Source organism: Chelon labrosus, assembly GCF_963514085.1.
Source record: "Chelon labrosus genome assembly, chromosome: 10".
Classification (NCBI taxonomy): domain Eukaryota; kingdom Metazoa; phylum Chordata; class Actinopteri; order Mugiliformes; family Mugilidae; genus Chelon; species Chelon labrosus.
In genome coordinates, this window is record NC_140360.1 from 19,313,558 (window position 1) to 19,329,397 (window position 15,840).

General features: G+C 39.8%; 1 protein-coding gene across 3 annotated transcripts in view; it reads left to right on the plus strand.

Moving 5' to 3' along the window:
* Positions 1-15,840, plus strand: part of LOC311494671 (metabotropic glutamate receptor 4-like) — a gene marked incomplete at its 3' end in the record, with an annotated part of 113,119 nt that overhangs the window by 73,897 nt on the left and 23,382 nt on the right. For 2 of the 3 annotated variants that reach the window (XM_084553845.1, XM_084553846.1), the window contains exons 3-5: positions 5,570-5,705; positions 10,633-10,787; positions 11,418-11,558. In XM_084553845.1, the coding sequence (XP_084409971.1) occupies positions 5,570-5,705; positions 10,633-10,787; positions 11,418-11,558 (432 nt within the window). The remainder of the gene's footprint in view (positions 1-5,569; positions 5,706-10,632; positions 10,788-11,417; positions 11,559-15,840) is intronic. The other variant, XM_084553847.1, reaches the window with a different exon arrangement.

Consider the following 15,840-nt stretch of genomic DNA (forward strand, 5'->3'; position numbering starts at 1 on the left):
TGTGTGCAGCTCAGTGATACCTGAGAGGAGAAACTTGACTCTTGCCAGCCTCACACTAAACACAGGTCAGCCTCATTTTCCCAGCAGTACACAGTGGTGAACCCAGAGCTCATCACGTGTTCGAGCCCAGAGCTGCTGTCTGATATTAACCTGTAGACTCAGCAACTCCTTGATGAGTTGTCCTGGCCGTGCAGAAAATGCTTTCACACACACATCATTGTGTTTGAAATTAATTTTAGATGGAGATGCATTGCATGGACACACATACAGCACAGACACACAGTTGCTATAGGATGACTTATTTGATTGAACGGGGTATATAAAGGTTATAGATGTGAAAAATGGCACAGATGCTTGCTATAATAAGGACAAATTGCACTGATACATAGGTGGAATCGGGGCCATTCATCTTCTCTCTTCTCATATGAAAGCCATTCATGTGGTTCAAATAGTGTGCAGTCTCTACCAAGTGCTTCTTTCATACAGCAGCTTGTTCATTTGTGTTGTCTCCTACATGATGCAGGCAGGAGGAAGCCATTTACAGCCTTTAACTCATCTAAGCTATGCTCTTAATGTTGCAGAAAAAACAGAAACGAGTAGTTTGGGGCATCCTTGTGGCTCAGCAGTCTGTAATAATTATAATGGGATATTATACAGTAATTGATCCCCTGAGGAGAAATTCATTTCTTTTTATACCCTCAGTCCTACACACTGAGGTGAGCACACAGCATCGGCAACAGACCAGAGCTTCAGGGACACTGGGGGGGAGATTTAGTGTCTTGCTCTGGGAGACTTTTTTAGCAGGGTGGTTGCAGTAGAGGGGGACTGAACCTGGGTGTTTTCAGTTCAGGGTCAGTTTCACTAATGATTTCAGTTCCGCCGTTTCACTCCTTCTCACTCTGTTCTGATAAGGAAGGCAAAACACAATCTGTAAAAACAGATTATGTACTAATATGAAAGAAAAGCACATTTTCTGCAGTTCGTCTGGGGTAACATTTTGCTAGCGGTAAAACAGTCACTAATTCCATTCATTTTCTTTCCCTCTCAGGGGCCTCAGAGTGTCCCAGCATGCACTGGATGAGAGGCTGCCAAACATTGGGCAGGTTGCCAGTTCCTCACAAGCTTCTGATCAACTGATTTGCACAAATTAGTTGTTGTACAACTCACTAAATCATTGGGGGTGGTATTTATCACTGTTTAGCACCGTCCGTATCACCTTGTTTTGCTTCCTGACACTTTTCTTGCTTTGATCTCATCAGACAGTATCTGTACAATATCAGCCACTGCGATCAGACCACAGAGGCTGAGCATCGCTGACTTACTGATCAGCAGCAAGACCGTGTAGAGAGAACTATCAATTGATTGATGGACTAGCACTGGTGTTTCAAAGCAGATGGGAATTTCAAGCTCTGTGCAACTCAAACTGTCTTGGTAATTATTAACTGATTGTGTCTGTAGCCTAATAAATCATTGGCTGCTATGCAACAGAGTTAGCTCCTAGCGTATTGATGTTTTCATTTAACATCGAAGAATGTGGCTATTTCTTACAGGTCTCCTGTAACGGAAACCAACTGACCATTGGTACTGTGGTACCAACATTAGTTTATTTTTATTTATTTTTTTCTGGATTTGCGATGCTGTTAATGATGTCCAGATGCAAATTAAGTCTGTTTATATAGGTATTTTGACTAAGGGCATCCCAAAAAATATGTTATATTCATCGATCATACATAACATTATGACCACCTTCCTAATATTGTGTAGGTCTCCCTTGTGCCTCCAACACAGTTGTGACTCATCAGAGAATGGACATGGGTCTTCTGAGGGTGTCCTGTGGTGTCTGGATACAGGATGTTGTTAGTGGGGAGCTTTGGGTCCTATGGGTTGAGGGCAGTGGCGTCTGTGGATTATCCCACAGATACTTGATCAGTTTTGGGATCTAGTGCTGTTCCACGTTTGTTGAGTTGTTCCTAAAACTGTTATTCACTTCTCCTGTCAGTGGTTTTAATGTTGTGGCTGATTGGTACAAATATGTATATATAGACCTGCACATTCACGACACAACACACTTGGGTGTATTTTGTGCGCTTCTGCACAACTGTTTACCAGGCACATGAGCTGCAATCAGCCTTGATACTGGGGAATATGTAATGTCTATGGCAGCACTGTCTCTCCCACTGGTGTCAAATGAGAAGGAATATTAGTGTTCTGAGCTATTAGGAGAGCAGAGACTGATGCTGACAATGGAAGACACAAGAGAGAAGGCCCTGCAGTCTCCTGAGCAACAGATATTTTTAGAAGTGGTCTTTAAATGTGGCTCAGAAGTTAAGAGTTGTATAGGATGAGCGTTAGGAGAGAAATACACTGCTCATAAAGTTTTCTGCAGTAGTAGCAGCATAAAGGGAGCTGCACTTGACGCTGTAATTTTATGACCAGCTTGTCGATTGAGGTTTTCAGCAAACTGCAACAGGTCATCATAATACATTGGGCAGACGATCCTGTGTATCTGAAGACATAAATAACAAAGTTAAGGCATTCGGGGATGCTCACATTTGTAATTAACTGATTTATAACGGTCTTTGTACATTGCTGTGTTCACAAGGTAACTGAGGTGGTCTGGTTCAGTTTAAGTAAACGTGATGAGAAGTGGTTTGTATAGACAAGAAGAGGGGGAGCCCTAAAGTAGATCTCCCTAATTACATCCTGTCCGATGGCAAAATGTAATAAAGCCAAATGTTTTATTGAAATTTTTATTTCTATAAAGAGGCTTGTTTCATTAGATAACATTAATATAAAATATGCAATGAGCAAGACCTATAGTTAGCCCAATTAAAAGCCACTTAGGTTGTGTGAAATTGTCATTTTGTAGAAGCATGGCATAGCTGAATCTTTGTGCTAAAGGTATTTCCGCATGTAAACACTAGACTGACTAAAAACGATATATGTTTTTCTTGTTTGTTTGTTTGTTTAACCCTGGAAGATAGATGGTTCTCGTTCAGTGGTTGCTTTGGGTCTTGGGATTTGTACTGGGGTCTGTAAGGGCCGTGCCTTTAACTATCCTGTTACTTAGGAAAGGATGGACAGATGCATGGACGAATGGATGGTGTCAGTACTAAAACAAATGACCGTGTCTACACTACAGCTATCAGAGTTACGACACTGGCCCTGCGGAGGGCTCGTTTCAATGTGCTTCAGCAGCCACAGGCTGGCTTCATATGCCCTAGTCGTCCCCGGTATTCTCTCTGGAAGTTAAGCAATGCTGCCGTGACACAAAATGAGAAGAAAAGGAAGGGATGAGTGCTTTGCTTCCATATAGCAGATGTTGGGGGAATGGGGGACTAAAGTACCAGTGAGGCAAAGACGCTAGAATCTAATGATTGATTGAGTCTCTGAGAGCAGAGTTGCGGCTGTGCTGCTGCTAAATTTCCCATGTGGTGTAAGTGTAATGACACAGAGAGGTAGACAGAGAAACCTCAGCTTTAGTATAATCAAAGAATCAACAATCACACATAGATAGCACATAGATTGTAGACAAATATTGCTAACTATGAAACGCTTTACCTGCTTTTGTTTTTGCATAGTATTTATTTACATATTTGAGTCCAGATTATTAAAACTCTGTGCAGGTCCACAGACTTCCACTAGAGTATGTAAACAATCAATCATTGTGGAACACATGTACAAGGTTCATGTCTTTAAGAACAACAGGTCCTAAAAGTACACATCCATCCTTCAACCATTCGCATATCAATACTAGTGTTTGACTAAGTCATGGTAACGCTTGTTGTTGTGTAATAAACTGTAACATTGCTAGTTCTTCAGCAACACCAGAGCAGGCGTCCTTGTCTGCTAACATCATGGACAAGTGATATTTAAACCAATATCAGTCGCAAAAGAAATGGTTAAAATGAAAAGATCATGCACACATGGATATAAAGTGATGTCTCCAAAATAAACTAAAAGTGTAAGTGACTTTTGTGTGTACCTCTTATAACTGTGCACACTTGTGTACACCTCTGGCACCTGGGCATTCAGCACTTTATCTGCTTGGGAAATATGTATTGACAAATATATTAACTGTGATGTTCAGTAGTAGAAAAGGGCTAAATTAGCGATTCGGTGCGTCTGTACTGATGAAAAAGCATGCTTGACTACAGATGTAACGACCCCCGACAACCCCCAACAACAAGACTCTGGCCACTACACACAAAGAAATGAATACATTCCTCCAGTGAAGGAACAGCTAATTCATTAACCAGCCAAGTGAATGTGCGTATAAGGCAGCACTGTCGTGCTCTACTTGTGGCCTGCATGACCACAGGAAACCCATACACACAGTCTTGCTTAAAAACACCCACAGTGGGACAGAGGAACCAGCAGTTTGAAGAGAAAAAAGGAAACATCATTAAATTCATCCAAAAGTGGGCAATCAGAACAATAGTGCAGGCCATTTGACTGAAGCCTCTCACTGATTGAACCGGAAGTGACTTTTTGTACCCATGAGCGAAGCAGCTCAAAATCACCGTTAATTTAATGGCATCCCCTATTTTTTTACTCATATTTCCAGTTTCACAACCTATTAGTATCTGAGCTGGGGCCAGGCTTTGTTTTATGGTGTGAGTCTGGCTGCCATGAACTGGACTAGAGGGTATTATTCCAGCACTGATTGTTCACTGCGCAGGCTTTGTACTGGCTCACGAAAGGGAAAATCATTAGCATGCACCTACTCTCTGTGGCATTTTGGCAGGGTGACAAAACTGTTATCGTGCTATGTTGCATTGGGAATTAAAAGGCCTTAGCTTGTTGGTAACCAGGGGATGTCCCCTGCTGACTTTAGACTTGCGTTCAATAGCAGAACCTTTCTAAAAGTGAGGACACTCTTTAGACTAATCTGTGGAGAATTACCTTAGTCGTATTTCTTGTGCTGGAGAGTGCCTAACGTGATAAAGTAATCAATGTCACTAATCAATACTATAGGTTTACCAGCAAGCAATAAACTAATTAAAAAGGAAATGTAAAAGCTTTTGTTTCATGTTTTATTTAACCGTCTGTCTTTCAAACACGAATCAATCCTCACAGCAAAAAGCAGAATTTAGAAGAACTTAGTAAACTGTAGTTTTTACGTTGCAATTAAACAATCAGTGTAGTGTAATAAGAAAAATGACTCTGAACAAATGGAACCAGTTTTTCCAATTACAAAATTTATGTACCTCCAAATGCTACCAAATTCCCCCGGTCTCACTGGCAGGACCATAACCTGAATTGATGGGTAGCCATGTCTCCAAGTTGCCCCTTGTGGTCCAAAGAAAGATTTTTTTTAATACCTTACATTCCTCAAGCTGTGAAATACTGCACCTGTACACATTTAATAGTGCCTCTATCATAAAAAAGTCCAGAGTATTGAAAAAGATTTGTGTGAGTTAAAAGAAGAAAAAGGCCCCAAAACATTTCTGGGCAACCGAGATCTTCAAGAGTGAAACGATGAAATGAAAGCATTAATATGATGTTGAGAACTCTGCTTATTAACCCATTTTAATTGAGAAACTTTTCTCTTTTGTCTTGCAACTAGGTGGCCTGTGCATTTCACAGTCGGTGAAAATACCACGTGAACCCAGAGCTGGAGAGTTTGACAAGATCATTCGCAGACTGAGTGAGAACCCTAACGCTCGAGTAGTCATTATCTTTGCCAACGAGGATGACATCAGGTGAGTGCAGTGGAATCCTGAGTGCTGTCAATTAACCGAACGATGATCCCGCTACATCCCAAACACTGTTGGAAACTTTCTGCACAGAATTTACTTGTCAGTTTTGTTTTCACTTTCGTGAAACCTTTGATGATGTAAAGCCATTTATGAGTTTTCAAATTCAGCAAACATCTGAACTGTTAAATGACGAGCAGCAATGTAGTGTGCACAGCTGAGTATCAAAATGCTCAAGTTATAAATAATGTATTATATTTTTATATCCTACTGATTACTTCAACAACTTACTAACTGACAGCATTATTTACACATTTTGTAGATTTGTAGTTTTCATACAAACCTGTGACCAACAAATAATTTGTTTTAAGGCTCTACTTTCAGACAGGTGCGATATTACATGTTGTAATGTTACTGCAGTAAGAATAGTAACTCAGTAATATAAATAGAATTTGTATCATATGGGGATTATCACAAGACTGCCTCGTATTTTGTCCTATTCCACTGACAGCATTGCAATCCAGACTGGCACCTACTCTACTGCCCCCACTGATTATAATCTTTATTAAAGCACAGAGTAAAGTTAACAGTCTCCCTGATTCCTTTTAGAGACATAAATGCATCAGTAGAAATTCATTATCTATCATTAAGATGATAAGTCTGAATTAACAATGAATTAATTAGTTCCACGTTGGATCAACACACACAACACTGGTGCGGCTTTGTGTGGGAGAATCTTTCCCAGCAACCAGGTAGTAGGCCGCTTTATTCCTGGAGGAAGTGGGCAGTGATTTGGGGAGGTCTTGTGTTGATGACCGGGGCAGAAGTCCCGGTGCTCATTGACTTAATCCGGTCCTGATAACGGGTAATAGTCTGGATATATAGTAATTACAGAAAGCCAGGGGGATTTCAGCACTGCTTGGTTGCTCTATCCTTGAACTCAGTCGGTATGAGCCTGCAGCGGCTTAATAAGAACCCAAACCTGCCTACAGAGAAAGACACCCTGTAAAGTGATAGAATTACAGAAATATATTACCTCATCTCAGAGTCATAGGAGTACAAGAAATAATATTTGTGGGATAGGCTTTCATAATCTGACCAGGTAATAAGAAGATTACTTCACTTGGCTTATTGACAATGATACAATAAAAATATATGCTTTTCAAGTGAGTTTGATTTTTTTTTCTGGAAATGTTTAATGGGTGAGTTCAAGCAGAAGTAGCAATATATTTGCACCAACACTGGATCAAGTTAAGGCTGCAATGACACATCAACGGCATCAATGACGATGATGTTAATATGGCCATTTGCATAAAATATGTTGATACGTTGTAATGTTTACTAAAAAAAGCCAAAATGTCAAGAGAGGAATCATTAAGCAGAGACCCAGATGCTTGAGACACGCTTGTCATTGTTAGTACTTTATCCTGCAGAGGGCAATAATACGACCAGTAACTCAGAACTAACATAACCCCAGAAGGAGAAGGCAAAGTGGCAACCCATTTACTAAAGTTGAAACTACTCCCAACATGTAGCAGAGCCGCTAACTATTTGGACTATTACAGTGAATTTAGCTTGGCTGGTGTCCGAGCATGGGAGTCGCCGTTGTGGCCTAATCAGTTGTGTTTGAGAAAGGAAGAGTCTCAAGAGCAGATGCTAATTGCAATTTGCAGCATGGCAGCGCTGCTTTTCCACTGTGTTCACAAGTTGTAAGCTGGAAATTACAGAAAATTAAAAGACGTACATTTCAATCAACATTCCGCTCTGAGTGGGTGTAAGCAGCCTGTCGTGTTGAACCTAGGTTCTGGGCTCTAACCTGCTGGTCGGCTGGCGTCTTTCTATGTGGAGTTAACATATTCTTCTCGTGATTGCTGCGTTTCCTCCCACCGTAGACATGTATGTATGTGTGTATGAATGGTTACCCTCTACAGGATGATTATGCATTTCCAATTACAATCAGCACAAATCATTAAAGTTACACCATTCTCAACACTATGTCGGTAATTACTGGCAGAATATATAAAAACGTCTCTCCTAATAATGTGAACTTTGCTGAACAGTATTATTTGAAATGGATTCTTCCTTTATAGATATTGTGTTTAAATACGCCATTGTGTTTGAATAACATTTATTGGGATACGTTCTGTTATATTTTAGTAGTGAACTGATTGCTAATAAAGTAGTTGATAGGCTACATTAATTGGAGAGAAACTGCTTGTTGCAGCCCAAGATCAAATGACTATGTTATAGGTATGTATGTATATGTATATGTACACTACCGGTCAAACGTTTTAGAACACCACACTTTTTCCAGTTTTTTACTGAACATTATTCAGTTTAGTGTCTCATTGCACTCTGAAATGAAAGCATAGAACAAATAAGCAATTTGAATTGAAAAAGAAATCATGGAATCAATTTATAGACCAAAATGTATTCTAAACTTTTGACTCATCAAAGTAGCCACCTTTGGCAGATATAACAGCTGAACACACTCGTGGCATTCTTTCTACAATAGAAATCAAATTTTCTTCAGAAGTCTGTTGCAGAAGTTCCCATAAATGTGTGGAACTTGTAGGTTGCTTGGTTTTCACTCTTCTGTCCAGTTCATCCCAAACCAGCTCGATGGGGTTTATGTCTGGAGACTGTGCTGGCCACTCCATGTTTTCAAGCCTACCACCTTGTTCTTTTTTCCTGAGGTGGTTCTGGCATAGCTTGGACTTGTGTTTTGGGTCATTATCTTGCTGTAGGATGAACCTCTGACCAACTAGGCGCATACCAGAGGGTATTGCATGGCGCTGCAGAATGCTGTGGTAGCCGTTTTGGTCCAGGGTGCCTCTCACTCTGTACAAGTCACCGACCCTGGATCCAGCAAAACAGCCCCAGACCATCACACTTCCTCCTCCATGTTTGACAGTTGATGTCACACACTGTGGAACCATCCTCTCGCCTACTCGATGGCGTACAAAGATCCTGCGTGATGAACCGAAGATTTGAAATTTTGATTCATCAGTCTATAATACCTTCTTCCAGTCTTCAGTAGTCCAATGGCGGTGTTTCATGGCCCAGGCGAGCCTCGTTGTCTTATTCTGACATCTTAGCAATGGCTTTCTTGCTGCAACTCGTCCTGTCAAACCTGCAGCTCGAAGTCTTCTCTTCACAGTTGAAACTGAGACTTGCTTACTACGACTACTATTTAGCTGTGCTTGAAGCTGTTGTCCTGTGAGCCGCCTATCACGCAAGCTGTTAACTCTCAGAAACTTGTCCTCTGATTCAGTTGTGGCTTTGGGTCTGCCAGACCTCTTCCTGTCAGAGTTTCCCCCAGTTTCTGAGTGCCTTTTGATGGTGAAGAGAACTGTACTCACTGACACCTTGACTTTCTTTGCAATTTCCCTGTAGGAAAGACCTACATTTTTAAGTGTTATGATGGTCTGTCTCTCTTCCATTGTTAATTGCCTTTTTCTCGCCATTTTACTACTTTCTGTAGTACAATACTGTTCACCTGATGCTCATGAGGGTCTGGTACCACAGTGTGTTCCAACACTGCTTTTATGCAGACAGAGGGGGTTGTAAGTAACCAAGAAAAGTTGGAACACCTGTAGGAATTAGTAGCACCAGCTTTCAAGGCTGATTCAACCTTCATTGCTGCAGAACAGCTTTAAATTGTTAACCCACTTCGTGTTCCCTGAAAGAGGCCTTTTTGTATAATTCTGAAATGCACATTATTTTTCAGTTTTGGGTAATCAAACCTTTTTTTTTAACCTCTGGCTGTTCAGTACTTACCTTTGTACCATTTCAAGCTATTCATTGGACTTGCACGACTTGAATTGCAATAAATAACTGGAAAAATTAGGGTGTTCTAAAACTTTTGACCGGTAGTGTATGTATATAATTCCTATGTGCTATCATATAGTCTATCATATGACTATATGTAATGTGAAAGAAAAATAAATAAATAAATGAACCAATTATGTCTTACAGTAATGAGGACTTGATATGTGTTGGGAATCGAACCTGGGGTGTCAAAGTTGGGGAAGTGGGAATTGCAGACGCTCCTCTACGATCACAGAAACAACACCTTTACCTCTCACCATGTTATTTTCACATCAAACTTCTCAGCCTGTCTAGTCATGTCTCCATCTCCTGACACTGAGAAAATCTATTTCTCTCATTTTCCTACATGGAGCACATAATTGCATCTTAAGACTCATTTCACTAAATTTCTGGAGACCAGACTCTAGGAAAAAAAAAATCATTACTGATGAAACATAAATCATTTAAGTTATAAAACTACAGTAAAGAGACATAAAGTTGGATGAGTCACTGCTCGCCCACTCCACTTTATTTTATAAAAGTAATTATTTTACGGTTTTATCATCAAAATCAGAGTCTTCTGAGATGTTAAAAGAGCATGTGTCATGTAAAAATTGATGTCGTTCACAAAACAATATGACGCTCTATGTTTATTTTTGTCTGAGCATCTTTGGGGCAATATAATGCTTCACATGCCAGATGGCTGTGTTTAAATTTTATGTTGCTGTGCTCAAGCTTTCTTGATGTAACTCTGATGCTAAGGCAGAGCTTGTTGGCAGTTTTTTTATGACTCCCCAAACTTACGTCCATTGGCATTAAGCCTAGACAAATGTGGCACGGGTGTCACTCTGCTACAGCCAAGAAGAACTCTGCTGCACAGGGAACGGATAGGGAGCCTGTGGTGGCTTCTCATTTCATTAAAGTGCCTTTGAGCAACTTTGTCCAGATTCAAAATAGAATATTCTAGTCAGGTAACCACATGCATGGCAGCTGCACTCTGCCTTTAGGGCGCATTTAAACAGCAACATGGGTTCACTGGTAACACAAAGTATCACTATGAAATATATCAGAAAATGACATTATATAGTGACATTATCTGTTGCTCTCCTTCTCTGTTCCAAAGGAGGCTCCTTCAAGCGGCTAAGAAGGCCAATCAAACAGGCCATTTCATCTGGGTGGGTTCAGACAGCTGGGGCTCCAAAATTGCACCAATACTGAACCAAGAAGAAATGGCAGAAGGCGCCGTTACCATCCTACCCAAACGTCAATCCATCAAAGGTACTCAGACTTACAGAATGATCACTGTTCTTACACAGTCACAGTTTTCTTGAAAGAAAATTAAATTCAATGATGTTGATGTTTTGCTGCTTTATTATGAATTGTTCATGTGTGTTTGCCTCCGCTAAACACGTCTCATTTCTACATTCAATATATAAATGATATTTAATGAGAGTGCCTCACATTTTTTTGCTGCACTGCAGCCAGATTTGACATGAAGTGTTGTGTCATTGCTGTAGTTCACCTCGATTGAATCAATACTCTACCATATCAAGTACATTTTATTGTTTTACTACTGCATGTAGAGTTGCTAATGTTTCCATGGCAATGAATCATTTAATATTACTTGACAGCTTCAATATTTGGCAGACTGGATGTATAAATGTTTTTAAATATCATGTATGGCATATGTAAAATGATCCAACAAAGTAGACTTTTTCTTCATACAAGTCAAGCCAAGACAATAGAATCAAATAGTTTGTGCTTTTTTTTGTTTGATTGCAGAGTACGCATTTAACGTGTACATGGTATTAAGATGCTTTTTAAAATGACCTTAACGGGACACAGACACCGGAGTACATTGAAATGTAAAAACATGAGAAAATAAATTCTAACATCTATTTCTTTTAGGTTTTGATCGCTACTTCATCAGCCGGACACTTGAGAACAACAGAAGGAACATCTGGTTTGCAGAGTTTTGGGAGAATAACTTCCAATGCAAGCTGAGTCGGCACGCGGTCAAGAAAGGATCCGGCATCAAAAAGTGTACAAGTGAGTCTGTGTTTAATAGCAGAGAAGGTCAACGTAGAGATCAATGATCAGGTTCATTTTATTGTGTGAGTGTGTGTTGTGTGTGTGTGCCTGGGTGTGTGTGCAGATACATTTATTTGTCAAAAGGGAAAACCCAGTCCCACTCCTTTAATTTAGGCTAAATCTAATAAGTGAAGATAAGTGAATGGGATTCTCTAATTTAGTAAGACGAGTTAATGTTCCCATTTGAACATTTGAGCATCGGTTTGCTCAATTTGCAGTGTGCGACAACGGCAATCTCAAACTTATGCCACTGCACGCACTGAAGACGTAATCAATAGTAAATCCAATCAGCCCATTAGATACAAGCTCTCAGGTCATTAAAATCAGAAGGCCCTCCTAGCCTGCATCCCAACACTGTGTGCTGCAACACTGCATCTCAAGTAACCCAGGCCGACTGGTTTAGAGCTGGCACCTGTAATGTTTCTAGCCAATCCATTCTTCATGTAGCTGTCTATACTGACCTCAAAATATCGAGAGTGAAACTGAAGACCATCGCTTAATATTCAACAGATAATCGCATTTTTTTTAGTCCACCTTAAAATGTAGCTGCTTGGAACAACTATAAACCATTTTTGCCATCTGATACAGTCAATCAACATTATTTTTTTAGCACAACTTAGTTTTAATGCTGCTCATGGTAGAAACTATACTACACACTAGCTTCCAGTTCTGAATCCTCTAGAGCTGAAAACCCGTTGACAAGCGATGGGAAGCAGCCTTGATATAATCATGGTTCCTATAAATTCCCTTAACAGAGAATTCAACCCGACGCAATGAGATTTTCAGTGGAAGTAGTAGTTGACATGGAAGCAGTCAAATGCCAATGATAAAGAAGAAAAAGGCTGATGTCTTTCTCTAAGCTCCAGTGTGCACCACAAGAAAGTTAAAAATAAAGATAGCTATTTTCATGGAGAAATATCTCTCCTCTGTTCACGTTGAGCTCATATTCAACAATTACAGTTCCATTGCTTGAATGGTAGTGATGACTTTTCCCTCAAAGTTTTTTAACTTTGAGGACAAACATAAAGGTTTTTATTTAAAAAAAAAACAAACAAACAAACATTGTTTTACCCTAAAGTTTTCTGGCGAAGTATAAAGGCAAAAAGGAGGGCACAAAACATTTACAAACTAGTCAAATATTTTGTATTGTGAACACTGAAACAATTTCTCCGTAAGTTTCACATACGGGAATAAAGACTAAACTAGAATAAGAGACCTTGTCATTGTTTCAGTGGTCCCAGGTGAAGAAATAATTACTACTACAATTCTTCACATTTAACACCCCAACAATATGCTGAAAAAGATCTAGACCAGATTCATGTATAACAACTGAGCCTGATGTTGTAGCTCCTGATACCACAGTGCTCCAGTTTCCTTATTTTCTTTGGTACAGCTGGGTGACTGACTTCATTGATAAGAGTTGCATGGATGCTCAGACCCAAACCAGGAGTACAAGATGCAGACATACATTACCCCTTCTTTCCTGCATCAGGTTAACAGTAACAACTCAAACGAATGTGTAAAATGTAGTTCAGAAAAGGTGAGCTTATTTCACTGTCTTTGGGCATGTGCAGAAAACTCTATCTGATATTATTCTGGCAAATTTGCCTCTGCATTCACAATTATTCTTTCTTGGTCAGTTTCCAAAATAACTTTCAGTGGCACAAAATAAAATGGTGACTGTCAGCCTTTCGCAGGCCAAACAGTCCCTCTGTGGCTTATGGAAAAATTACTTATCGCCTGCGTGGTGAAAAAACAAACAGTTGTTTCTTGCTGAAGACAAGAGAGACTATGCATGACTGGCCCGTTTACAGTAAGGGCAGTTTTATACAAATTTAACAATTTTCTCCGTCATTTCAGATAATTATATAAACCAGAGATTTCAATCATGCTTAAGAAAAAGAGACCCAATTAACATAACTGCTTAAGGAAATACTTTTTTGTGGCAGACGGGAGGCAGCCATTTGCACGGTTGGCCTCCTGCTTCCGAGTATTTCACCTTCTTCTCACGTTCCAGACGATGAACAGGCCTGGCATCTTGTTTTGTCTCTCAAGGACATAGTTGATCTTGTTGTATATCATATTCTGCAAAATCAGCCAACACCACCAGAGACACCAAGAGCTTTTCTCAAAAACTCTCTTCTCCCAAATCATTATTATTTGTGGCATAGCCCCCTCATGACTGGTGTCTTTGGACCTCGACTTCATAAATGAATATCTGAGGCAAAACATAGTTGTTGTTTTTTTTTGATAATAATTTCATCCGTATATCATATGTTATTGCTATTAAAATCATACTGTCAGCATGTAATTTGTAGTAGTTTCCCTTTGGTGTGGGCTAAAACCTCTTTAGGGCTGCCAAAAACCCTTCTATGCAGGAAGAGCCCTGGTGCATACTGAAAATGAAAAACAAAGAAACCAGATAGGAGACGCACTAAAGGAGTACAGCAAATAAACTGGCAAAGCTAAACAATTTAGTAGAGACTTGATTGTCGACACTGTGTATAATAGCAGAACAGCAAAATACTGCAAACCATCCACACATTCAGGAGAACACGTAATTGATCGTTGTATTCATCAGGTGTCATAGTGGCAGCTCTTGAGTCAAATTGCTGCTACCTCTTGTCTTCTGTTGAGTAGCCTCCAGGGCACAGTACATTTTTACAGACAAGAGGTACAGTCTTTTCATTCAGAGCCTTTTTGCAAGTACTATCACTACACACCCCACTGTTCCTTTTGTAGGCACGCACATATCCAGTTACCACTTCTGGCATTTCTTAGCCACTATGTAATAAATATAAAATTGTAGGACAGGCTGTAACCCTTAAAATCCTGTTTCTCCTCTGACTTTATTTCTAAACAAACAACAGATAAATAATAAACTTCTTTAGAAAGAAAGAGTAAATTCTTCTCTGGGAAAGATATGTATCTGGAAAATGATATTCTCGAAGTCCTAACATGATTAGATGGGCATGTAATTATTCTATTAGTGTGATATCAGCGCTGTTAATGGCACAGTACAAGTCGCTGGCGAGTGATTCATGTACCATAACAACAGGGCAGTAACAGGTCATCTTGCAGGCATTAAAGTGAATCTGACTTAGTGTGCAGGAGGGTAAACAACACGAAGAGCAGATGTATAATCCACATTCTGCTGCTGCTCTCTTTCCCAGAGCTCTTGTATCTGTTGCCCCAGAGGGCAAGGTTTACTTTGTAGTTTCAGATCTATATCGTCCCCTCCAAGCCACAGGTCATTTACCGCTGTATTCCCAAACTACATCAAAACCCTGTCAGGACTACCTGCAACTACGGACTTTACCACTGGAAATTTTCAGGAATATTTGATATTTGAAAGAGTGGAAATCATTGAAGTCACACAGCTGTTGGTAAAGCAGCCTTTTCATATTTAGCTGGTCACTGTTTTGCTGAAATGACAACGTGCTGGCTGATCTTTTCAGCCGCAGCTAGTTCCCCAATAAAATGAACCACAGATCTGCAAGCTGAGTGATGCTGTGTCTACTTATATTTGCTAAGCTATGATTGGATCTGTCTAAATTGAAGGGTTAATATTAAACAGTCAAGTCAATGATACTATTTAACCTGACTGTATTTCTCTAATAAGATACATGATACAAATATATATTAAACACACAAAGTTAAGCTTTCAATCTTAACGTTAAGACATGTGAAGAAGTTAACTTTTTAGTGTTTTAAAATTGAGAACTGCACTATCCAGTTTTTAGAAAGATAGACACTATTAAGGACCCAAGGACATTCTTTTTTATCAGTATCATAAATACAGCCTAGCTTTGATTTTGACGGGAAAATAAATTAGGATCTAAGAAACTCCCAGTCACAGGAACTAATTAGATCTTGTAGATTCATAGAAAATTCAATCAGAAGTTCACCGTGTCTCCAATTCAAATGTGAAATGATAGCTGAGTAGAATTCAGCAGTTTTCAACTTTACTATCTGATCTGCTCACCATCACCGTACTGTTAACGGTCACAGTATTTCACGCTAGTGAACCATAAAATGTGATCCCGTTTTGCGGAGCAGAATGAACAAGAAATGGTTGCTATAAGGCCTGAACTTGTGAGAGGAGACAAATTGGTAGTAATAGAACGACACTGCACACTATCAGTGCATGACACATCTTTACTGATCTGTAATGAGCAGGGCTGACACGTCAATCAGAATTACTTTAGGGTGAACAGAAACTCTCGCCCTCAAAACGGCT